General features: G+C 43.2%; 1 protein-coding gene across 2 annotated transcripts in view; it reads left to right on the forward strand.

Annotated features, from left to right (window-relative positions):
- NIPA2 (NIPA magnesium transporter 2) overlaps window positions 1-24,856 on the forward strand; it is a 54,794-nt gene that overhangs the window by 15,033 nt on the left and 14,905 nt on the right. For both annotated transcript variants that reach the window (XM_082245614.1, XM_082245615.1), the window contains exons 2-4: window positions 12,090-12,331; window positions 16,071-16,127; window positions 23,667-23,757. In XM_082245614.1, coding sequence (XP_082101740.1) covers window positions 12,193-12,331; window positions 16,071-16,127; window positions 23,667-23,757 — 287 coding nt within the window. In that variant the 5' untranslated portion in view covers window positions 12,090-12,192. The remainder of the gene's footprint in view (window positions 1-12,089; window positions 12,332-16,070; window positions 16,128-23,666; window positions 23,758-24,856) is intronic.

Here is a 24,856-nt window from a genome sequence, read left to right on the forward strand (position 1 = left end):
GTTGCCCAGCTGGTTTCCTTCCTTTGGTAAGGTTCCTTTCTTTGATGTGGAGACTGCGTTGCCTTTCGGCGCGGATGCGTTTCCCACCCCTCATGTTTGCACTGCTTTGGGACGTCCCCATATGTGACGAATATGAAGAGGCGGCGACTGTCGGAGGACGTAAGAGAAAACGGAATTTTTGTAAAATCTTACCTGTAAAATTCCTTTCTCTGAGTCCTCCGACAGTCGCCGCCCCCGCCCCTCTTTTGGGGTTTGAATGTATACTCTACTGCTATTCCACTAAAACTGAGATATGGTTGCAGGAAGTAGGAGGGTATTGACTGAGGGGACCACCCCTTGAGGGTGGGATATGTTAAAGCTTTATTGTTAACATATTCTGTTGCCTAGCTACTCCTTCGGAGCAAAGTCTAATACCCCATATGTGACGAATATGAAGAGGCGGCGACTGTCGGAGGACTCAGAGAAAGGAATTTTACAGGTAAGATTTTACAAAAATTCCGTTATTCCTCACATTGGACAGTGGTTATAACCCTCCCCTACTCTATCCAAAATGGGGGGGGGGGGGTTTGGCCTTGGGTATACTTTAGTCCCATGCACTGCTGCTCTTCACTCACAACTTTTATTCGCAACACTGATCCCTAGTAGTGTAATTACTATATTAACAGTTCTCCTGTTGCCTGTTATTGTCCCTGTTGCTGGGGTGCCCCATGAATTGTAGTTACGCACCTGAGAGGCTGCCATTCCTGAGCTTTCCTGAAAATGCTAGTTGCTTGGCTATCATGCACACCATTTGGTGTCAATACTTGTGCTTCTGGCCTGGAACAAGTAAGTACTAGGATGTGACTATATTCTCAAATTTCTGATTCTGATATGCAAACTGGTTCCAGGTAAGTACCCAAAGTATTATAAGCCACAGATTGTCGCCCATTACCAAAATGAAATTTTAAGGCCTTATTCACACTGGACATTATGAAAACATCAATAGAAAGCTGTAGAAGAAGTTTTTTTTTTTTTTTTTTTTTTTTTTAGCAAAACTATACTCCCACAAAAGCTTATGGCTCAAAAACATTGATAAACGTTGAATAGCCACGTTTTTAAGCTTTTATCAGAGTTGGAGCGTTTTACAGCTAAAAAACGCCTCTGAAAATCCATTAGTTCTGTTTTTTTTTTTTTTTTTTTCCAAGCCAGAAAAACGTCCCTGTCAAAAACTGCTGATAACAGCCGATGTGTGCATGGACACATAGGATAACACGTTGGGGAGTTTACTGGCTGCAGAAAAAAAACATCTGAAGCCAAAAACAGCCGCTGTAAAAACGTCCAGTGTGCATGAGGCCTAATAAGTAGTGATTTCAAGCACAACAGTTTTTTACTTGATCAAACTTCCTACCCTCAGTGTAACCTTCATTGCTGAACACTTATCTTCAGCCGCACTATTAAGACCGTCATTGTATGGCCCTAGCCAGCACCGCACCGCCTTTGTACAAAGTCCTGGGCACATCCTGTGTAATTCATTTACCTTGTGAATGGCTCGGGCTGCCGTGAGTCTAGGTATAAGAGTGAAAAAGGTCGTGGTGAACTCATGCTTTAGGTTCATAGCCCAACCAGGCCTTTTGTGTGCAAAGGTAGTGCAATCCTGCCATGGCCACACAGTGAATATCCGTAGGATGAGCTTAAGGTAATGATTTTACTAAGGGGTGGTCACTTTAATATACAAGGCAGCCATCTGGCGGAATGTGCATTTTAAAGGCTGTCACTTTTCTGCTCCCCAGCTGCCTCAGGTATTTACCACCTTAGGTAGGTTGAATACTTACTATCCCTGCCACACACTACTACTTTCTGTAGTGACATATGAGCTGGCAGGAGGAGCCACAGCATGTGACAGGGGAGTAGGTATTTTACACACCTGGAAGTATTGAATAATCTGCAGGACATCATCCTGGAATGTGTATGCATTCTGATGCACTCTATGGCAAGCGCTCATCAGTCAAAATAACCACGTGACCATTCTGCTCAATGAGAAGCACTTCTTTCATTTGGGATACCTTAGCAGAAGAAGAAACCTTAGGTGCGCGTTTGTTACCCCCCCCCCCAAAAAAAAAGATCCTGTTCCTTTAAAGCATGTTGCACAGTGCTTGTGCTGTGTAATTTGGCCCCCTGTATCACCTAAAAAACCTGGCTGATCCTGCCAATTTTTGCCCTCCCCCCTGTACACTGACCACGGTGTATCATGGCTGCTGAGCCCTGACACTGTGGTCAGTTTGTGCTTCCGTCATCCGCAGCCCTGCACTGTCTCCCTCTCCTCTCCCTACTTTTTGCTCCTGTTTCAGGTGCCCGCCCCCTCCCCTTCTGCTACTAAAATACCTTTTATTATCTTATATAATCCTCTTTGTTTCCTAATGCTAGGTGCTCCTGTCATTGTGTTTTTTATAAAAAAAAAATGCTGGCTTTACCAGATTTCAGAGCGCTGCTTGGCTGTCACGTGACCGGCCGGCTATCTCCTCCTCCCCTCCTGACTGATGTTAGCGGGGGAATCTCAGTTTCGCCCCCTGCAGCTGTCAGGCGTGGAGAGGAGAGAGGCAGCGGATCACGTGATGACTGATCAGCGCTCTGAAATCGGGTAAAGCCAGCATTTTTTTTTATTTTTTTTATAAAACACAGTGACAGGAGCACCTAGCATTGGGAAACCGAGGATTATAGCAATTTAGCAGTGTGGGTTAACCACTTTAGGCATGGTCATGCTGTACTGATAAGTGCTTGCCATTGCGAATATTATGATGAATACTCACCCGGGAGCTGTGACAACGGCTTATTGGTCAGTGTGACCACACTGTATGGACAACTATATTAACAGCACAAGGCATAACAGTCGCTATGTGCAGCGGGGGTGGCATGCATGACCAGTATATTAGGTGTTTGTTCACCTTTTTATTTATCATTAAGAGGTGAACTTACCCTTTGATTAATTTGTGACCAGAGTCTTTTGAAGCTCGGATGCCTGATACGAGTTTAGCAGCATCAGTTTGTGTCCGTTAACTTGAAAATAGCTCTGTGACTAATTTCTCTGATAGAAACTGGGTCTGAGAACTAGGAACACAAATTTATTTGTTCTTAGTTCCTTGGTGCAGGGTTTATTAATGTGTTTTTTTTTTTTTTTTTTTATGGCAAGGGCTGTTTTACATTTGGACCTAAATACTTTTATTCTGGTCACAAAGGGAAAAAGATTAATTGCCCCTCCTGACCACGATACAAGTTATGCTGTAAAGTTCCAGGATTTTACAAATATAGGTTTCCAGTGAATGAGGTTTATGACTATTTAAAGTGGAACTTTAGGCAGAGCTTTGTTTAAGAACATGGGGAAGCCTTAGTGCCGGTTCACACTATGTTGCTCTGACTTAGGGGGCGACCTGTGAAGTCGCGTGCAGCGCGACTTGCACGGACTTCATAAAATGAATGTCAATGCAAGTCACCTCCAGGTCGCCCCGAAGTAGTACAGGACCCTTTTTCTAAGTCGGAGCGACTTGTGTTGCTCCTATTAGAACCGGTCCTGTACTACTCAATGGACCGTGACGGTGCACGACTTGCCAGGCTGACCAAGTCGCCCGACAAGTCGTATTAGTGTGAACCGGCACTTAGTTGGGTGGTGTTGCAGTCTAAGCCCATGTTTTAGACAGGTCTCTTACACAGTGACTACCATTGCCATTCTGTGTTTCTCATTTCTACTGTGTATTTCAAGTTTTGTTTTAGAGCATTTGTATGTACAGTTTCTCACAAAAGTGAGTACACCCCTCACAACAACACTGAACAAATGACACTTCGCTACAATGTAAAGTAGTGAGTATACAGCTTGTATAACAGTGTACATTTACTGTCCCCTCAAAATAAGTCAACACACAGCCATTAATGTCTAAACTGCTGGCAACAAAAGTGAGTACCCCCTTAAGTGAAAATGTCCAAATTGGGCCCAAAATGTCAATATATTGTGTGGCCACCATTCTTTTCCAGCTTTTTTTAACCCTCTTGGGCATGGAGTTCCCCAGAGCTTCACAGGTTGCCACTGGAGTCATTTTCCACGACTCCATGGCGACATCATGGAGCTGGTGGATGTTGGAGAACTTGTGCTTCTCCACCTTCCATTTGAGGATGCCCCACATATGCTCAATAGGGTTTAGGTCTGGAGACATGCTTGGCCAGTCCATCTTTACCCTCAGCTTCTTTAGCAAGGCAGTGGTCATCCTGGAGGTATGTTTGGGGTCGTTATGTTGGAATACTGCCCTGCAACCCAGTCTCCAAAGAGAGGGGATCATGCTCTGCTTCAGTATGTCACAGAACATGTTGACATTCATGGTTCCCTCAGTGAACTGTAGCTCCCCATTGCCAGCAGCACTCATGCAGCCCCAGACCATGACACAATCACCACCATGCTTGACTGTAGGCAAGACACACTTGTCTTTGTACTCCTCACCTGGTAGCCGCCAGGTGACACCATCTGAACCAAATAAGTTTATATTGGTCTCATCAGACCACAGGACATGGTTCCAGTAATCCATGTCCTTAGTCTGCTTGTCTAAAGCAATCTGTTTGCGGCCTTTCTTGTGCATAATCTTTAGAAGAGGCTGCCTTCTGGGTCGACAGCCATGCAGACCAATTTGATGCAGTGTGCGGCATTTGGTCTGAGCACTGACAGGCTGACCTCCCACACATTTAACCTCTGCAGCAATGCTGGCAGCACTCATGTCTATTTCCCAAAGACAATCTCTGAATATGATGCTGAGCACGTGCACTCAACTCCTTTGACCATGGGGAGGCCTGTTCTGAGTGGAACGTGTCCTGGTAAACTGATGTATGGTCTTGGCCACCATGCTGCAGCTCCGTTCCAGTTTCTTTGTAATCTTCTTATATACTAGGCCATCTTTATATAAAGCAACAATTCTTTTTTTCAGATCCTCAAGAGTTTTTTTTTTTTTTTGCCATGAGGTGGCATGTTGAACTAGTGACCAGTATGGGAGAGTGAGAGCGATAACACTCAATTTAACACACATGCTCCCCATTCACACCCGAGACCTTGTTACACTAACGAGTCACATGACATCGGGGAGGGAAAATGGCTAATTGGACCCAGTTTGGACATTTTCACTTAGGGGTGTACTCATTTTTGTTGCCAGAGGTTTAGACATTAATGGCTGCTGTGTTGAGTTATTTTGAGGGGACAGCAAATTTTCACTGTTATACAAATTGCACACTCACTACTTTACGTTGTAGCAAAGTGTAATTTATCCAGTGTTGTCACATGAAAAGATATAATAAAATATTTTCAAAAATGTGAGGGGTGTACTCACTATTGTGAGATACTGTAAGTGATAGTCATTGAAAAGACATTGTGGCTTCTTAGGTGTACAGGGCAGAGTGTTCTCAGATGTCACATTTAAGATGGAAGCATACTGTTTTCCCTATAGAGTTAGTTCCTGGAAATGGTTTGTGAATATTATATGTTTAGTATCATCCATCACTTCTATAAGAAATAGTATGTTTAGGACACACCCTTCTGCATACTAATAATGTAGCCATAATTTGTCATGGTTTTTACAACACCGCTAGTTTAGCTTTTGCTATGTAACAGAATACGCTTAATGTATTCAATAGCCTTGAACCTTTTAACGATGGGATTAATTTTTTCACGTTCTGCCTTGCATAATTTAGGACACCAAATAATCCCCTGTGCTGTGACAGATCTTTCTTGAACAAACACTCCCAGGCTACTGGAAGGACTCGGGGCCTGGGCAGCCAAGTCAGCAAAACCGGAGTCCAAGTCCTCTTCACAGTGAAGTGGTGCCCCCACTCATTCGGGTGGGGGAAGGTTGCTGGCTTTTTCAGAAACTTGGTGGTTTCAGACAGTTGAGTCTTCTCTACGGTCACCCACATGTACAGATTGGAGTTTTAGTAGTTCCCTTCTCTGCGGTTTATGAGGTTAAATATGTCAGTTTCAGGCCCTCCATCTTCTGGCACAAGGGGTAATCAAATCCGTTCCATAAACTGAAAGTTTCCTCTGATTTTATTTCAATCTGTTTACGGTGCCAAAGCCATACGGCGATGTTTGTTTGGCTGATTTTGCGCCTCAAAAGTCTGAACTAAGTTTCTTAGGGTTCAGACATTATGTATAGAGTTGGTTCATTCAATGGTGGCTTTTCTCTAGCAGGGAGACTTTCTAGCATCTGTGGACATAAAAGATGCCATGTCCCAATCTTTTCCGCACATCATATGATTTGCAACAAAGGACTGGTTCTTTCAGTTTCTGGCTTTGCCATTCGGGCTGGCCACAACCCCGAGTATTCACAAAAGTACAGACCCCATTTCGGAGTCTTAGGGGTCCTAAGGGTACCTATTTATGGATATCTGGATGATCTGTTGCTCAGAAAACAGTCATTTCATCAATTGAGGCAAAATGTCTCTCATAGTCCAGGGTTCTCGATTTGCAGAAATCTGCATTGGAACCAGTGCAGAGACTAGAGTATCTGGGCCCGATCCTGGACAGTGTCCAGGGAAAGGTGTTTCTGCCTCCAGAAAAGTGCTTTTCTCTGAGAAATCTGGTGTGTCTGCTCAAAATTTGCAGGTCTTTCATGATTTTGTCTCTGTATGAAACTGCTGGAAAAGATGGTTGCCATCATTTGAAGTTGTTCCATGCGCTCAATTACATTCCGAACTGTTACAGGGGAATATCCTGTTGGAATGGAACAAGAAGGCTCAGTCGCTGGATTGTTAAGTCCTTGCATCCTTATACACTTTAGGCACTAGATTTGCATCCTTTTACACTTTAGGCACTAGATTGGTGGATATCTCTTCGGAGGTTGGAGGCAGGAAAATCGTTTCCACTAATTGCCTGGAAGGTGATGGCAGCAAATGCGAGTCTGACAGGTTATGGAGTGGTTCAGGGGACTTGGTCTCCCCAGTAAAGGTTATTACTTCTCCAAATTTGGAAGCCATAAGCTATTCGTCTTGCTCTGTTACACTGGAAGGGGCAGCTGCAGGGGTTTCTAGTCGGGATCCTGTCAGACAATGCTACAGCTCTATCATATATGAATTATCAGGGAGGCCCCAGAAGGAGGCAAATCTTATTCTGTCATGGGCAGAACTTTTTTCTGGCTATGTTGGCAGTTCATATCCTAGGAATGGAAAAGTGACAGACAGATATCCTCATTTGCCAGCAATTGGCACTGAGGGAGTGGTCTCCTTCATCTTAATATATTCAGTGCACTTTGTCATAAATGGGGCACACCAGGTGTAGATGTTCTGGCCTCCAGATTCAATACAAAGTTTAACAGGTTTGTCTCCAGGACAAGGGACCCGCAGGCAATTGTGGTAGACTCTCTAATGACAGCGTGCAACCGGTTTTCTCTTAAATATACTTTTCTGTCAATTCAGCTTATCCCGTGTCTGTTATGCTGGATTAGAGTGGAAAGAAATAGTGTTTTTTGCGCCAGTTTGGCCTAGGAGAACATGGTATACTGATATTGTGGACCTGGTGGTTGACAGCCCTTGGCCACTTCCAGCTTGACTGGACCTCCTGCCATAGGGGCCAATCTTTCATTACAGTCACTCTTTTTATCGGCTTGGCTATTGAAACCCAAGTTCTGAAGGATAGAGGAGCTTCTGAGGTGGTCATCCGCACAATACTGAGAGCCAGAAAGGCCTCTTCCAGAATCGTATACCATAGGACATGAAAATCCTATGTGCCCCTGGTGTCAGGCTAGAGAATTTCATACCTCTAAAATGTGATAGGAGGGATTTTGACTTTTTTTCAGTCAGGTGTGCAATTGAAGTTAGCCTTTGGTACCATTAAAAAACAAGTCTTGGTACCATTTAAAAGACAAGTCTTGGCCAATTGCTTCTCTATCATTGGTACACACATTTGTCCAAGGAGTGACCCAGATGGTTTTGCCTGTTAGGTCATCCTATGTGTTTGTGGGATCAAAATTTTGGCTGCTCCTGCTGTGAATGGACACAGCAGGAGCCAATCGGAGGGTCCGGTGGCCGCAATGGCCACCGGGACCCGACGATCATTTGGTGGAATGACCACAGATGTGATCAAATACCACCAAAAGAAAGCTCTATTTGTGGGGGAAAAAAAAATATTTTATGTGGGTACAGCGTCGCACGACCGCGCAATTGTCAGTTAAAGCAACGCAGTGCCATATCACAGAAATAAAAAATGGGTTGAAAATCGGCAGGTAAAACCTACCGGAACTGAAGTGGTTTAAAAAATAATTAAAACTACTATTGTGAGTTTATAAATCTTTGAACACTGGCCTTCTGGGAGGGCAGCACTGAGAGGCAGCCAGGCTGTGCTGCCAGAGGACAGAGCAGACTGTAACCTCATCTGTGTCCAACAAAGCAGAGGGTATTTTTGGCAGTGTTAATGAGCAGGTTGTACAGTAACTAAACCTGAATTTATTGTATATTTTATAGCAGAAAGTAAAAAATATAGATTTTTTTTTTTTTGTTTATAGTGCAAAAAATAAAAACTGCAGAGGTGATCAAATACCACCAAAACAAAGCTCTATTTGTGAGGGAAAAAAAGGACATATGTTTATTTTGGGTACAGCATTGCACAACCACGCAATTGGCAATTAAAGTAATGCAGTGCCGTATTGCAGAAAATAGCCTGGTGAGGAAGGGGGGGAGGGATCTTCGGGAGGTCAAGTGGTTGAAGGGATCAGCTCTCTCCTCACAGGGTTTGATTGACAGCCGTGGAAACCAATGTCCAGTGAGGGGAGAGAGGGAGCATCGATGGATCGAGATCAGGCTCAGGTAAGTATTTGGGGGGTACAGCTTACAGAAGGTTTTTACCTCCTAAAGTAGTTGTAACCCGCTCCCACTTTTTTTTTTGTTTGCCTCATCTGCATGGCAAAGGCATAATGTGTTTGAATGCATCACATACTAGCACATTATGTTAAACTTACCTGAAAATGAAGCGGTCCAGCGATGCAATGCCAATGCTGGAGACAGCATCCATCTATACCCGGTCACGACACACTGCTCTGAAGAAAGGCATGGGCGGCCGTTCCTTCAGCGCGCATGCGCCAGTGACGTAACTGGCTGCATGGACAGTAAATATCTCCAAAATGGTGCAAATTTAGGAGATACTTACACTACCTATAGGTAAAACTTTAAGGTTTGTAATTTTACTTCCTCTTTAATGCAGAGACTGCATGAAGGTAAAAATCATCTGCCTTTACAATCACTTTAACCACCTCCCACCCGGCCACTGTACATATACGGCTGGGTGGGAGTCTTGTCCTTCTGATCGGACGTTCTGGAACGTCCTTCAGAAGGAGTGAGATTGCGCCGCCGCGGGCACGCGCAGCGGCGGGATCTCGATGTGCCTGTGTCCCTCGGACACAGAGCAACAAGATGCTGCAGGAGGGCCCTGTGATTGGCCCTCCTGATCACATGACGGCTGTGTCCAATCACAGCTGTCATGTAATGTAAACACAGCCGTTGTAACGGCTTCGATCTCTTCTCCTCCTGAGAGATCCTGTCAGTGAGGAGAAGAAGAGAGGATCTGTACTGCGGCCGGGGGGGGGGGGGGGGAATCAGTGAGTATTTCTAATTACTCACTGATCACATGGGGGGGGGGGTCTGTGCTGGTAATCAGAACATTGATTACCAGTGCAGCCCTGGGGGGGGGGGGGTGCCACTAGAGCCACCAGGGATGCCCACCCATGACCACCAGCCAGGGATGGCAAACAGAGCTCAGGGAGCCTGCCATTGGTGCCCTCCCTATCAGTGCTGCCCACCAATGCCATCTATCAGTGCCCATCAGTGCTGCCTATCAGTGTACATTAGCGCTGCCTATCAGTGCCCACCAATGCTGCATATCAGTGCCACCCCATCAGTGTCTCCTCATCAGTGTCCGTCAGTGCTGCGTCATCAGTGCAGGAAAAAAACTTATCTATTTACAAAATTTTATAACCTAAACAAAAAAACTTTTTTTTTTTTTTTTTTCAAACTTTTCGTTCTTTTTTTATTTGTGCACCAAAAAAGAAAAAACCTTGCGGTGATCAAATACCACCAAAAGAGAGCTCTATTTGTGGGGAAAAAATGACACAAATTTGGTTTAGGTACAGTGTTACATGACCGCGCAATTGTCATTCAAAATGCAACAGCCCTAAAAGCTGAAAATTGGCCTGGGCAGGAAGGGGGTTTAAGTGCCCAGTATTGAGGTAGTTAACAAGGAATTATTGAGAATAGCACAGGTAGGGATACAGCTGAACTATAATATATTCACATATTCATTCATACACGAGAATGTGCTGTGAGGTTGGAGGATTTGACTAAGCCCATTGGTCCAAAAATATCTGTGGCAGCTCCTCGGTGAGACTGAAGGGATCACTGCAATATATAAAGGAAACAGCAGAGGTAGCAAACTAAGTGCAGTATATAAGAAAAGACTTTAATAAAAATAGAAAAATGGCAACTCACCAGGTGCATAAGGATAAGAGAATGTCATCCACCTAGTGTGGTTTGCTGTTGAGCCTCAGTGTTTCTTCAGAAGCCAGGAAGCAGATGCCGCTGTCAGGAGCTGTGTATCTGAATAATTCATAGTGAGTATAGGGGACTTCATTTACCATTTGAGGGATGAATTACTCCAAGAACCCCGTGTTGCCACACAGCAACTTTGGCAGATCAGATGTTGTTTTGCACTATGGAAAATTAAAAGGAAAAATCCCTTTTGGTTTTTGTGAGGATGTTTCCAACAGACTTCTGATAAACAAAGTATATTGTGCTGTTCTGAGAGTCTGATCAGGGAAGTGCAAAACCTGGTACAGCTGTGCATGGTAGGCAGTCGGCTTCTAATTTCAGCTTGTTCAATTAAGCTTTGACAGACTGAAAGCTGATTGGTTTCTATGCAGAGCTGCACCAGATCTTGCACTCTCCAGTTTTAGAAAATTCACCCCTATGAGTTCTCAGTGAAAGTTTGTTTCAGAAAGCTCTGTTGCTGTGTATTATTTTTCATCATACACTCCCTTAGTGCCAGTTCACAGCGTGTTCCCGCATCGCATTCACACCCCTGGCAGTTCACACTGCCATATGCGATACGCTGGGGGTGTCAATTAAAGGCAAACGACACCCCCAGATCAGATCGCATATCGCAGTACTATCTGAAAGTTCGCACAGAATCGGATCGCACTAGTGTGAACCACCATGCGATTCTGCTGTGGACCAAAAAAAGGGTCCTATGCGTGTTAGGTGCGATTGCGGTGCAAATTCAGCCATACAAACTCTCTGTCCATTCTCATGCGATCCCATCCGCTGGACGGATGGAAAATAGGGTTTCCATCCGTCCAGATTTGACGGATCGGATGTCAGCGGACATGTCTCCGCTGACATCCGATGCCCCATAAAGATGCATGGGGTGACCGTTCGGATCCGCCAAAAAAACTGACAGGCGGATCTGAACGGTCCGCCTGTGTGAAAGGGGCCTTAGTCTAGGTGCTGCTTAAGGGCATTTTCACACAGGCAGACTGATAGGGTCTGCCTGGCAGTTTTTCAGGTGGCCCTAATTGGACGATCCAGTCTCCTTTAGGCTGAGTTTACATTGGCATTAAAAGCAGGCATTTGAGAGGCAATAAAAACGCCCCTCAAACGCCTATGCACTGAGACGATTCGCCTAATTTATTGTAATTATTTAGTTTTTAAATATGGATGTATTTTATTGCTTTTATATGTTTTTATTAGTAAAATTGGGTATTATATGTGATTTTAAGAGAATATGTTTTAGCCATTTTAAGAAATTATGTTTTAGCCATTTTTAGCATATATATTTTAAACCCGGGAGAAGTCAGCATCGCCACGCGGTCTCCGCAATATAGAATATTATTATCCATACAAGTGCTGTTCACGCTATCAAAACCTGAATTGTTAGCGTTGCTTTGTTTCAAAATTAAACCCTCTGGCAGGCGTTTGCACGCGGTTTCGGTGCGGTTGCGGTACGTTAAAATTTTGTTGTTTTTTTTTTACATCAACCCCATTTTTTATTTTTGTTTACCTCTCAATTACCGCAAATGACTTGACTATTTCTTTTTTTCTTACAGATGTAACAGTGGATTCCTCATAAGAGATCGTATTCTTCTGTCAATGTCAATGTCTGGGTCTGTAGTACAGATACCAATGTGATTGGATTAGCAGCATTTCAAGATGAGCCAAGACAAGGGAAAATATGACTTTTATATCGGGCTCATATTGGCGATCAGCTCCAGTTTATTCATTGGAGGAAGCTTCATCTTAAAAAAGAAAGGACTTCTCCGGCTGGCTAGGAAGGGCTCTATGAGAGCAGGTATACAGCTGTAGTACTGCAAACAGAACACAAATGTTGTGTATACACAAACCATTGTCACATTTTTACTGTGCTCTTTCTTCCTGTTGGATAGAAATGTCCTCATTTCCAGTCCCAGTGATGATAGTTACCAACACAGAAACTGGGAGAGGACGTCTTTCCTATAGAGATTCACACTGCAATAAAACAGTGGATGTGCTCTCGAGCCAGGCCTTGGTGACCTAGAATCGCTCACAGAACCATGTCATATTTCAGGAATTTGTTCTAAACATGGAGCCCTACTAAGTCACCATAAGCAGCAAAGTGTTTCAACTCTAGCCACTCTAACCCCTGACATTTCATAAAAGCTATTGTAGTAATCTTTGTAAGAATGGAGCATTTCTCCTATAGAACGAAAGTAGTCCAGATATACCCAATCGCTCGGTTTATGAAATCTCAAGTATCTTGGAATGAATCCACAACTGAAATTCTGCCTTAAACAGAAGCCGAGGGCACATTGCACTTTTTTGCAAAAAACGGAAGTAAAAATTATGTTTATGTCAAGCTGATCATTCCTGTAGGTGTGTGTGTGTGTGTGTGTGTGTGTGTGTGTGTGTGTGTGTGTGTGTGTGTGTATCTATGTATATATCTATCTTATATAGAGGGCTGAAACAACTAATCGATAAAATCGATAATTACAATCGTCAACGATTGTAATTATCGATTAGTTGATCCTTCGATTAGTTGCATCTTTCCCTGCCTGTCTCCTCTGTGAAGCCGTCGGCTGCATTCACTGTCTCAGACTCTCACAGCTCAGCACTTCCGTGACCTCCCCCTCCCTCCTCCTTTCCTCTCTGCCTTTCCTCTCCGCCTTCTTGTGATGTCAGTGAGGGAGTCAACACAACACTGCTGGGTCCTGAAACTCCCCCTCTCCTCCCCCTGTGATCGGCAGTGTTTAGGTAAGAAGTTCTTTGCCTGCCCCTCCTCTTCCCTGAATCCCGAGCTCTGCTCTCCTGACCTCACCATGCTCTGTGTGCACTCTAACCTTCAGTGGCTGCAGAGTTTCAATGTTGTATGTAGTGCTTCTGCTGAAAACGGGGTGAGTAGAGAGGGGGGTGTGAAGGTAAATAAAGTTACTGATTATAAATGTTACTGATTATATATATATATATATATATATATATATATATATATATATATATATATATATATATATAATTTTTTTTTTTTTTTTAAGCTTGTTTTTTACACATAGGGCAGCCCATTCACTTGAATGGGCTGCCCTACCTTTTGACAAACACACCATAGAAGCTCTAGAACATTTTCAGGTATGCGGCTTTGCAAGTTTGCCACATGACAAATCGTGGGTCTGCTAACTTTTTTTAGAGTGCCATTGAAAATGAATGGCACCACAATCACTATGCGATTTTGCAGTACATTTTTAAAATGTGTGAGAAAACATGCATTTCCCATGCACTTTGTCACATGTTCAGGAAATGCAGTGTTAATGCAGCCTAAGGACTCTTTTACATGGGCGGCTAAGCCATGGATTTACCGCCACCCCTGGCTGTGCATCCGAATCCTAACAATGCAGTCACATAGGGCTGTACACATGCTGTGGCTGAAATGTTTTACTACACAGCTGCAGCATTTTTAACGCATGCTGCAGAGTTGGACATGTAGCACCACCTATCACGCTGGGTTCACACTTCTGTGTGGAGCAGCTTACAACAGGGGATCTAGTGCATCCCTGTTCTCCATTTCAGGAATGAATCAGGCCCAAATTCTTGGCTCAATTCAGACCTGAAACAGACCAGAAAACGCACAGGACTTTCCTGCAAACCGCTCTGCAGCCGCCCCAGAGCTTTGTGAACTGGGTCCATTAAGAGCCAGTCACACTCTCCTGACATACGAATTGGATACAGAAAAACCCACGTCCCAATTCGCATCAGTGTGAACCCAGCCTTACCCCCCGCCCCCTTTTCAGATAAAAGGGACTGATCTGCAACTGCAAGCCAAACACTTGACTCTTAGTTGCAGCGTGGTCTCGCAATGTAAAATTACCATTCAGCAATTTTAAAAAAGTATAACAAAATACAGGTGCCAGGAAGTAGAGTTAGCAAGGGTATGATTTCTGTCATGGCAACATGTAAACAGTGCCCCATCACTGGTGTTGCCGGGGGGCAATAAATGAACGAAAAAGGCATATTGAGTTTTTTTATGATTTTTTATCCGATTAATCGAAAAAATAATCGGCAACTAATCGATTATGAAAATAATCGTTAGTTGCAGCCCTATATATATATATATATATAATATATATATATATTTCAGGATTTATATAGCGCCAACAGTTTGCGCAGCGCTTAACAAAATGAAGGCAGACATTACAGTTACAATACAATTTGGAACAAAAGGAATCAGAGGGCCCTGCTCGTTAGAGCTTACAATCTAAAAGGGAGGGTCAATTGATACAGAAGGCAATAGCTGTGGGGGATGAGCTGATGGAGCAAGTGAAACAGTGTTATTAGTTAGTAGCCGGATAGGCTTCTTTAAAGAGAAGGGTTTTCAGGGATCGTCTGAAGATGGCTAGATTAGGAGACAGTCGGACAGATTGGGGTAGAGAGTTCCAAAGAATCGGAGAAGCTCTGGAGGTGAGCATGGGAAGAGGTGACAAGGGAGCTAGAGAGCAGGAGGTCTTGGGAGGACCGAAGAGAGCGGCTTGGTTGATATTTTGAGATCAGGTTAGTGATGTAGCTGGGGGCAGAGCTGTGGATAGCTTTGTAAACTACTGTTAGCACTTTGAGTTTTATTCGTTGGGTGAGTGGAAGCCAGTGAAGGGATTGTATATGTGTGTAATAAATATATATATATATATATATATATATATATATATACTGTATATGTATATAATCAAAACCCTATACTTGCAAGTTCTGTTTTTTTGCAAAGAAAAAGTTAAATCTAGTAGTTGACAATCCTCCTGCTTTTGTAGCACAGGGTGTGAGATCATGTTCCTTAACTAGATCCTGGGGAATGGTGAGTGCTTCCAATCTTGCAAGAAAACACTGCAACGGTTAGGCTGGCCAAACACGGGTTTCTTTTTTTTTTCTTCTACCTGCAGGGTGTATAAAAAGAAATGTAGCAGATTCATCCATCTCCAGCTGCAGCTATTTTGTTCTGTCTGCTGGTGTCAGCGGTTGTCTAAATACCCAAACAGCAGCTGCATCTGACTTGATGCAACCATTGTTCATCTAACAATTTTTCATTCCGGGTCCTTCGAAATTTGCACAGTGTATGGCCAGCTTTAGAATGATTTGGGTTATTCCTTCTCCAGATCTTTTTTTTTTTTTTAGAAGGATGACATCCTATACTATTTTCCCACCTATATTATACTTTTCCCCCTACATGAATTTTTTAAAGCTTTATGCTGCGTTTTATGGAGGGGAGAGGGGACTTTAAAAAACTGACCTTGCATTTTAGCTGCAGGGTCCCTTTTTTATAAGTAGCATCAGTATGATAATATGTTAACTCAGTAACACTGAAAACACAAGCCAAGGCTGGCTTTATAGACAACATAATATATAATTGCCTGAATACATTTTTCAAATAACTTGTAAAGTGGTTGGCGCTATTAAAAGAACTGTAATATGTGCAGATGTATAAGAATACATTACATTGATTCTGTGCATTACCATTCTAAAGAAGACCATATCACATTTATACCAACATCTCATTATTGTTTTGTCATTGCCTGTAGGTCAAGGAGGACATGCATATCTTAAAGAATGGCTGTGGTGGGCTGGACTTCTGTCAAGTAGGTATTTTAAAGGAAGAGGATGATTTTTTTTTTTTTCTACATGTAGGCTTAAGTTTTGATAAAAAAAACTTCCAGTAACAGCAGCGCATGTGGTTCAGGTGGTTATTTTAATGGAAGAGGATTACTTTATATGCTTCGTACAGACTTGCATAAAGTGAAATTCCATGTTTACTGTGACTTTAAAATGCTTGGGTCAAGCTGGTCCAAATGAATAATGAATAATTTCCATTATTAACCACTTGCCGACCAGCGACATACTCCTACGTCGCTGGACTTCAAGTGGTTATACCTGAGCTGCAGCTGCAGGCATCATTTCGGTACTTTTTTATTCGAGCCAGAGGTCGGCTCTCTTGCTCAGGGTCTCCTGTCCCACCGGCTGACCCCAGTGACAAGCTGACACGTAACCCGGAAGCGATGACTCTGTTTTACCCAGATGTCAACAGCGCATTTTTAAAAAAAAAATTAAAAGTAATAAAAAAAACACTGATCTTGGTGTTTTGAATGCTTTTACGGGCAAGGTAAAGTGTACCTGTCACATGCCTATTGCTTTCACAAGGATGTTTACATTCCTTTTGAAAGCAAAAAAAGTGCTAATAAATGAAGAAAAAAATTGAAGTGTCTTTGTGCTTAAGCCAATGGCGCCTGCTGCTGTGTCAGCCGATGAGGATGGAGAGTCCTGGACAGCTGAGACTCTCGTGCAACATCGCTGGATCGAGACGGGGCTCAAGTGAGTATTAGGGGGGCTGCTGCACACAGAAGGTTTTTTTAATGCATAGGCATCTGGCTTTTTAAGGTGTACATGTATTCTATATCCCTTCATACAGTTTCTCTGTTTCTATGGCAGTGCTAGTAACTTAGATTGTGGAATAACTAGGATTATCAGGAACATATAATATCTCACATGCTCACTAGAAGTGTATCAATTTTTTCACAACTATTTGTACATGTGCCATGGTTACTAACGTATGTGTCAAGGTGTATGTAACTTTGTGTTGAGGTTCAGCATCACCTGCACTTTCAGTTTCTTTTTAATTGAAAAAAACAGGGGCAGTGTGTGTGTTCTCAAGCCTTTGCATCATAAAGTAATTTCTGATAGAGTGCATATATACACACGCCACACTCACATTGCTGAGAAATTATAAAGGTTATCCACTTGGGTAAACCTGGTTATTAACATTACAATATCTTTGTACAACCCTAGTTCCAAAAAATTTGGGATGCTGTGTTAAATCTACATAAAACATAATGCAAATCTCATAAACCCATATTTCTTTCCTTCATTGATGAACACAGCGCTCCATATTCAGAACCATATGGTTATATTGCCCTCTAGGAGTAGGAGACTAGGAAAAAAAAAGACTTTGCTATGCCTATGGACAGTCCTAAGTGGTATAAATCCCCCTCTCTGCTATAGGCCTTCAGTTTTTTTTCTGTCTAGTCAGGAGTAAGGACCTAGTTCCCTACTGGGCTCTCTGGTCCTGGCACTTTTTTTTCTTTTTACATTTTTTTTTTTTTTTCACCTGTTTTTTCCTGTGAGATCCACAATCAACTGCTTGACTGGGTGATGGGCTGGATATATAGATCCCAGTCTGGCCAGGGAGTGCACACAGACCAGAGCTCTGCGCTGGGTCGACCGTGACATAGCCCCACTGGATGGGGGCTGGCCTGCGAGTTGAACTCCTTGCCAGGTCGCATATGACCAGATGTTGGCCCGAGCTGCAACATTTCTTCTGGCCGACAGCCCCCAAACTTCGGTGGTGAGGAGGTTCGGTCTGTAGTGGTGCCTGCCTGATTCCTGGTATGGTGAGTAGCTGTCCCCCCTCCCCCTCTTGATGTGGTTTGGGTTAGATACAGGTCGTCCCTGGGAGTGTCGGACCGGCGGGTTCCCCCGACCCCCCCCCCCCCTTATGTTTGGAGGTCCCTGTCCCATCTGGTACACCCCCCCCTTCTGGGGTAGCGTGGTCGGTTGGCAGATGGTAGGGGATGATGATCTGTACTGTACCGGCAGGTAGACTTTACAGCTGAGGGGGGGCGCTGATCACTGATGGTGGTCCTGTGCCCGGATTCCCCCTCCCTTTGGTGGCTGTTGCCTGGACTCCAGGGATCCCCCATGAGTCCCTGGGAGCTTTGTGGATCCTGCATGTGGCCATTTTGCCGTAGTTGGCGCCATTACTTTGGGGACTGTGAATCTATAGGCCGGCGGGCATGTTTGTTTTGTCCGGCGTGCATTAGCAGCGGCGACCATGACAGTGGAGCCTCTGGGCAGCAATTTTGGCTGTGGGAGCTCCTCCTTTTCTCTTGGTGTTGACTCCTGGGTTTCCTTTTTGCCCCTGGATGCCGCACGTGTATACTGGCTGTCTCTGGTGCAGACCGGTGCTACTCTGGTGGGGTGGTCCCTCTCTCTCTGCTGCAGGTTGTGGGGTGCTCTTTCAGGTGCCCCGTGGTGATATAGATGCGATGGGGAGTCCCATAGCGGTGCTAGACACTTTTTGTGGTGGATTCCCCTTTACCATATGGATTCCCAGGAGCATGTTTCCCCAGACCAATTTGCAAGCTCTCTTCGTGGCGGTGCAAGACCTGTTGCTTCAGAGTGTGATTGTCCCGGTTATGGTATCGGAACAGTTTCAAGGTTTTTATTCAAACTGGTTTATGGTCCCAAAGGAGGGAAAGGTACATTCAATTCTGGACCTCAAGGCCCCTGAACTGCCTTGTGCGGGTACAGAAACTCAGAATTTCGTGCATTCGCACGGTAGTGACATCCCTACATCAGAGGGATTTTCTAGCCTTGATTTTTGGATGGCATGGTGAACTGTGCTCACAGTGAATTTTGGAAGGAATTCTGAGCCCATACAGTGATGTCATCAGAGTATCATGCCTGTTTTTTATTGCAGGGTCTTCTGAGAGCTTAAAAAGTCACATACCACCAATATTGCATTTCGGTCTTCTCCCTTGAGCAAAGATTTCTCCAGATTCTGATTATTTTGATATTATGTACCATAGATGATGATATACACATCAAAAAAATTAAAGGAACACTTTTTGAAAACACATCAGATCTGAATGGGGAAAAATATCATCATGCTGGATATCTGTACTGATATGGACTGGGTAAGGGTTAAGGAAAGAAAGGATGCCACATCATTTGATGAAAATGATCAACCTACAGAGGGCTGAATTCAGAGACACCCCAAGTGAAAAAATTATGCAGCAGGCTAGTCCATTTTGGAAATTTCATTGCAGGTACTCAGTAGTTTGTATGGTCCCCATGTGCTTGTATGCATGCCTGATAACGTCGGGGCATGCTCCTAACAAGACGACGGATGGTGTCATGGGGTATTACCTCCCAGATCTGGACCAGGGCATCACTGAGATCCTGAACAGACTAAGGTGCAACCTGGCGGTGTCAGATGGACTGAAACAATGTCCCAGAGGTGTTCTATCGAATTTCAGTGGCCTTCACCTATAAAACCATTCCAGTTTTGGAGGGCGTCTTATTGTTGCCCATCTAGTGCACCTGTTAATTTTATTACCACTAAAACAGCTGAAACCAATTAACAACTCCCTCTGCTATTTAACTGACCAGATAAATATCCCAGAAGTTTAACCCTTTCACTGCCAGGTCTGTATGGACCTACAGCACGGCTTCCAGCTTGCCTAGATTTCTCCTCTGAGCTCATGGTCACTTCAGTGACCATAAACATATATCAGAAATGTTCAGCAGATGTTGCTTAACAAACTGATAGCTCTCATCAGTAGGTATTTACCTAAAATGTCACCCCCCCCCCTCCTTGTCGTGACTTCACTGTCATGTACCCGCTGCTCCACCTGCCTTTTCTGTCATCTAAGTTGCCCTTCTACCCCCCCTAACACTCCCCTTACCTGCTACTTCACCCCCCTACTCCAATTTCCCTCCATCCCCCCTCTCATTCTCGATCGTGCAGCTGCCCTGTAGCGGTCAGCTTTCCTCCTCTGCCCTCATGCTGACTTTCTGTGATAGGGATTGGTTTATTTATTTATTTTTTAATACCCCCTGGCTTTCCGACACCCCGCCCTAGTGCCCCCACATCCCTGATGTCTGGGCCCTTGTTCATGAAGTTTCCAGCAGCCGCTAACAGAATCCGTTCTGTTAGCATGGAGCAGCGCTGACAGGTCAGTCAGTATGGAGAGCGGGAGGGGGGCTGGTAAACGCATTTACCCCCAACAGCTTTCTGACCCCCTCTCCCCCCCCCCCCCGACAGTGCCCCGCAGCTCCCGATGCTTAGGCGGCCCAAATGCTCTCCGGCTCCCCCTTCTGTGGGCTGCAGCTGCTGTAAAATCTGTCTGGATGAGGGAAGTGGGGTGTTCTGCAGCTCCTAAGGTCCCGGTGGCCTCGCTGCTCTCTGGCTCTGCCTCTCCCTCCTGGGGGATGCAGCCACTGCCAAATCTGCCAGGAGGGGGAGGGGGGGTGGGGCTGGTACATCTAATGCCCCATACACACCTGCAGATTATCTGCAGACTTTTGTCTGCAGACTTACCTTTTCTATGTAGTGCAAGGGCCTGCCGGATTGCATACAAATTGAAAGTGTTTAGGTTTGACCTCATATTATATGGTTTTGGTAAGTCTGCAGATAATCTGCACGTGTGTATGGGGCATAATGGTCATGTGCTTTCAGAAAATATATGGTTAGGGGGGTCTATTACAAACTGAGAGCTGTAGGTGAAAAATAAAAACCTTCAGACTTTTTAAAAAATTTGGATATTTAACTTTTTTTGGGTAAGTTTTTTTTTTTTTTTTTTTTTTTCACCATTTCACAAAAAGGTTCAATTTAAAATGAATAAATATTTAATTTTTAACTCAGTATATTTAGCAGGAATTTTGTAAAATTGATGGTGTTTTTATCTGCTAATAATGATTTTAGTGTATTTTGTTTGTGGCAATATTGTCTTAAAAAAACATTTGCGCAAATACAGTGGTGCCTTAAAATCCGTAGCACCTTCTTTTTATTCTACTGGTCATGTGCTTTCAGAAAATATAAGGTTTGGTTGGTCTTTTACAAACTGAAAACTGTAAGGAAAAAATAAAAATGCAATGGAAAAATTGCAAAAATGGTCTGGCCAGCTGAGTTTAAAAGTGAAATGCAGAGCCTGGCAGCGATGGGGTTAATTTGATGCTATACTCTGATTAAAAAGTGTTCCTTTAATTTTTTTGAGCACTCAAAGTCTTCACAATTTTTGTTGTTTTGTTCTGAAATTGTTCGACAATTTTTAGATTAGTGAGCCTCCGCCAGTCTTTACTTCTGAGACATTGACTCTCTAAGATGTTCTTTTTAACCACTTCAGACCCACGCTATAGCTGAAAGATGGCTACAGCATGGCTCTCTCGTTCTGGGAGAGTGTCTATAGACGTCCTCCCAGAAACCCGCCCCTTGGAGTGCACATTCTGCGTGCTCTGTGATAGCTGTAAAGGCCGAATTACAGCGACTCTTTACCATGTGATCAGTTGTGTCCAATCACAAAGGATCACATGTAAACAAACTTGCCGGTTATTGGCATTCCTTTCCTCACGCTCTGTCGCAGTGTGAGGAGAGAAGAGGCGGTAACTGGCAAGTGACACGGGACATTTACACAGAGGATCAGTGCAGCCCCAGCGATGCTGCCTCATCACCGCACATCAATAAAGGAGAATGAACTTTAAAATTAAACTTTAAAAATTACCTTTTAAAATTATTATATAAAATATAATTTTATAACAAACAAAGAAAAACCCTTTTTTTTTTTTACTCGAAATTTTCAGTCTCTTTTCATTTGTTTAGCAAAAAATAAAAAACCCAGTGGTGATTAAATGCAACCAAAAGAAAGCTCTATCTGTCTAAAAAAAAAAAAAAAAAAAAAAAAAGGTTAAAATTTTATATGGGTACAGTGTTGCATGACCGCGCTTAATAGTTATTCAAAGTGTGACCGCGCTGAAAGCTGAAATTTGGCCTCATCAGGAAAGGGGTGAAAGTGCCCAGTACTGAAGTGGTTAAACCGAATCATGTTACTGACCTGTTGCCAATTAACCTAATTAGTTTCAAAATGCTTTTCCAGCTCTTCCTTGTTAGTACCAGCTTTTTTTGCCACTTTTTGTTACCCTATTTCAAAATGACCTTCTTTTTTTATTTATTTTTTTCCCCCCCAGTTTAACCGGTTGCCGACCGCCGCACGACTATATACTGCGGCGGTCAGCCCCGGCCAGGCAGAGTGACGTAGGGGTACGTCACTCACCTGTCACTGACTTGTGAGCCAATTGCGGGCGGGCGCGCGCCCGCCCCGGCTCGTTCACTGACAAGTCAGTGCGTGTGACCGGCGGACCCGATCGTCCGCCGGTCACTCACGATCGCTCTGTTGAAGGGAGAAAGGCGGACGGCTTATGTAAACAAGCCGCCTGCCATTCTCCCTGGTGTAAAAATGAAGATCAGACGGTTCTACTATGTAGGACCGTTGATCTGTTTTTACACCAATAGCCATGTCCCTTTACAGTTAGAAACACGCCCCTAGGACACACTTAACCCCTCCCTCTCCAATACAGTTAACCCCTTCCCTGCCAGTGTCATTTTTGCAGTAACAGTGCATATGTATAGCACTGATTACTGCAGTAATGTCACTGGTAACCCCAAAAGTGTCAAAAATGTCAGTCAAGGGTCCGATCTGTCCGCCGCAATGTCGCAGTACCGCAAAAAAAATAATCGCAGATCGCCGCCATTACGCGTTAAAAAAAAAAACACCAAAAATGACATCTTTCCCTTTTGTTAGTAAACGAGATAACTTTTGCGCAAACCAATCAAAATACGCTTTTTGCGATTTTTTTTTTTTTTACCAAACATATGTAGCATAAAACAAATTGGCCGAAAATGTTAAAAAATTTTGATTTTTACATTTTTTGGGGGGGGGGGGGAATTTCATATAAAAAAAATGTGAAAAATATTGTTATTTTTGCAAAATTGACGCTTTTTTTTTTGTTTATAGCGTATGATCAAAAAATCGCACAGGTGATCAAATACCACCAAAAGAAAGCTCTGTTTGTGGGGAAAAAAAGGACGTCAAATTAGTTTAGGTACAGCGTCGCACGACCGCGCAATTGTCCGTTAAAGTCACGCAGTAAAAAATCGCAAAAAAAACCCTGGTCTTTTAGCAGCCAAATCCTCCGGGGCTTAAGTGGTTAAACATTTGATGTGTTTTCTATTGAGAATAAAATATGGGTGTTTTTGAGATCATCACATCCTGTTTTTATGTAGATTTTACTTTGTGTCCCAACTCTTTTTTTGGAAATGGGGTTGTAGATTCTTCTTTAGATTTACCACAGCTATGTCATGTTCCGTCTGTTTAAAATTGTATGTTCTGTTATGTCTTGTTATGTTCTAGTAACCTTTTTATATTCTGTTATTTACTATATGAGTTATCCATAGAAACCAAACCAATTTCTGATGAGAAAATCTGGCATTGTTGTTCTCTCTTTATCATATAGGATATGCAGTAGAGCTCTCTATAGTCTGACAGTGTGTTTTTTCTACCTTTCAGTGGGAGCTGGAGAAGTTGCAAACTTTGCCGCATATGCTTTTGCACCAGCTACTCTTGTGACACCCTTAGGAGCTTTGAGTGTACTGGTCAGGTACTATGCCTATAATTTATCTGTGTATAATTCAAAACTAATCTTATTTTATCTGTCTGCCTTATTAATTTTGTTGGTTTAGTTAAACTCATTATGGTATCTATAGTGTTAATCTAATATATTATCTGTCTGTTTTACAGCACAGGCTTACTAGTTATTCAAATGTTTATATGACTAATAGTTTATATAGTTTTAAAGTTGCAGTTCTGACATGTACTGTTTAAAACCATGGTCCAAATCCTCACACCAGACATTTACACTGACCTAAATTGCTTTCCATGAAATTATATATTTTGCTTGTAATGAAACCAAAAATAACTGAGCGAAAAGTAATACATTTAAATCTGAACTCCAGGAAAAAAACCTCCCTTGCAGTGGAGCTGCGCCTGCACCCAAATTTTGAAGATTAAATGCTTGTTTGTGACTAGGGCACTTGGTAAAGCTCATATATCACAAGACACAGAAGTTAATGTCTAATGACTATTTGGGTTATGCTGAACCTTTAGGTAAATTGACACTGGCTAGAAAAAAAGCAGCCATCCTAGCCCAGGCATAAACCCCTCCAAGCTCCACTAAGTCTCAGTTTTTTGCTAGTGTCCTTGGGTGGTGATCTTCCCTATGTCTCTCTGAAGATCTCCCTTGTGGGCTTGGTCCCCTAGTTCATGGCCTGTTCCTTAAAGTGGTTGGTAACCCACACTGCTAAGTTTATACAGTGCCTTGCGAAAGTATTCGGCCCCCTTGAACTTTGCAACCTTTTTGCCACATTTCAGGCTTCAAACATAAAGATATAAAACTGTAATTTTTTGTGAAGAATCAACAAGTGGGACACAATCATGAAGTGGAACGAAATTTATTGGATATTTCAAACTTTGTTAAATAAAAAAACTGTAAAATTGGGCGTGCAAAATTATTCAGCCCCTTTACTTTCAGTGCAGCAAACTCTCTCCAGAAGTTCAGTGAGGATCTCTGAATGATCCAATGTTGACCTAAATGACTCATGATGATAAATAGAATCCACCTGTGTGTAATCAAGTCTCCGTATAAATGCACCTGCACTGTGATAGTCTCAGAGGTCTGTTTTAAAGCGCAGAGAGCATCA

This window comes from Pelophylax lessonae, assembly GCF_965119305.1.
Source record: "Pelophylax lessonae genome assembly, chromosome: 2".
Classification (NCBI taxonomy): domain Eukaryota; kingdom Metazoa; phylum Chordata; class Amphibia; order Anura; family Ranidae; genus Pelophylax; species Pelophylax lessonae.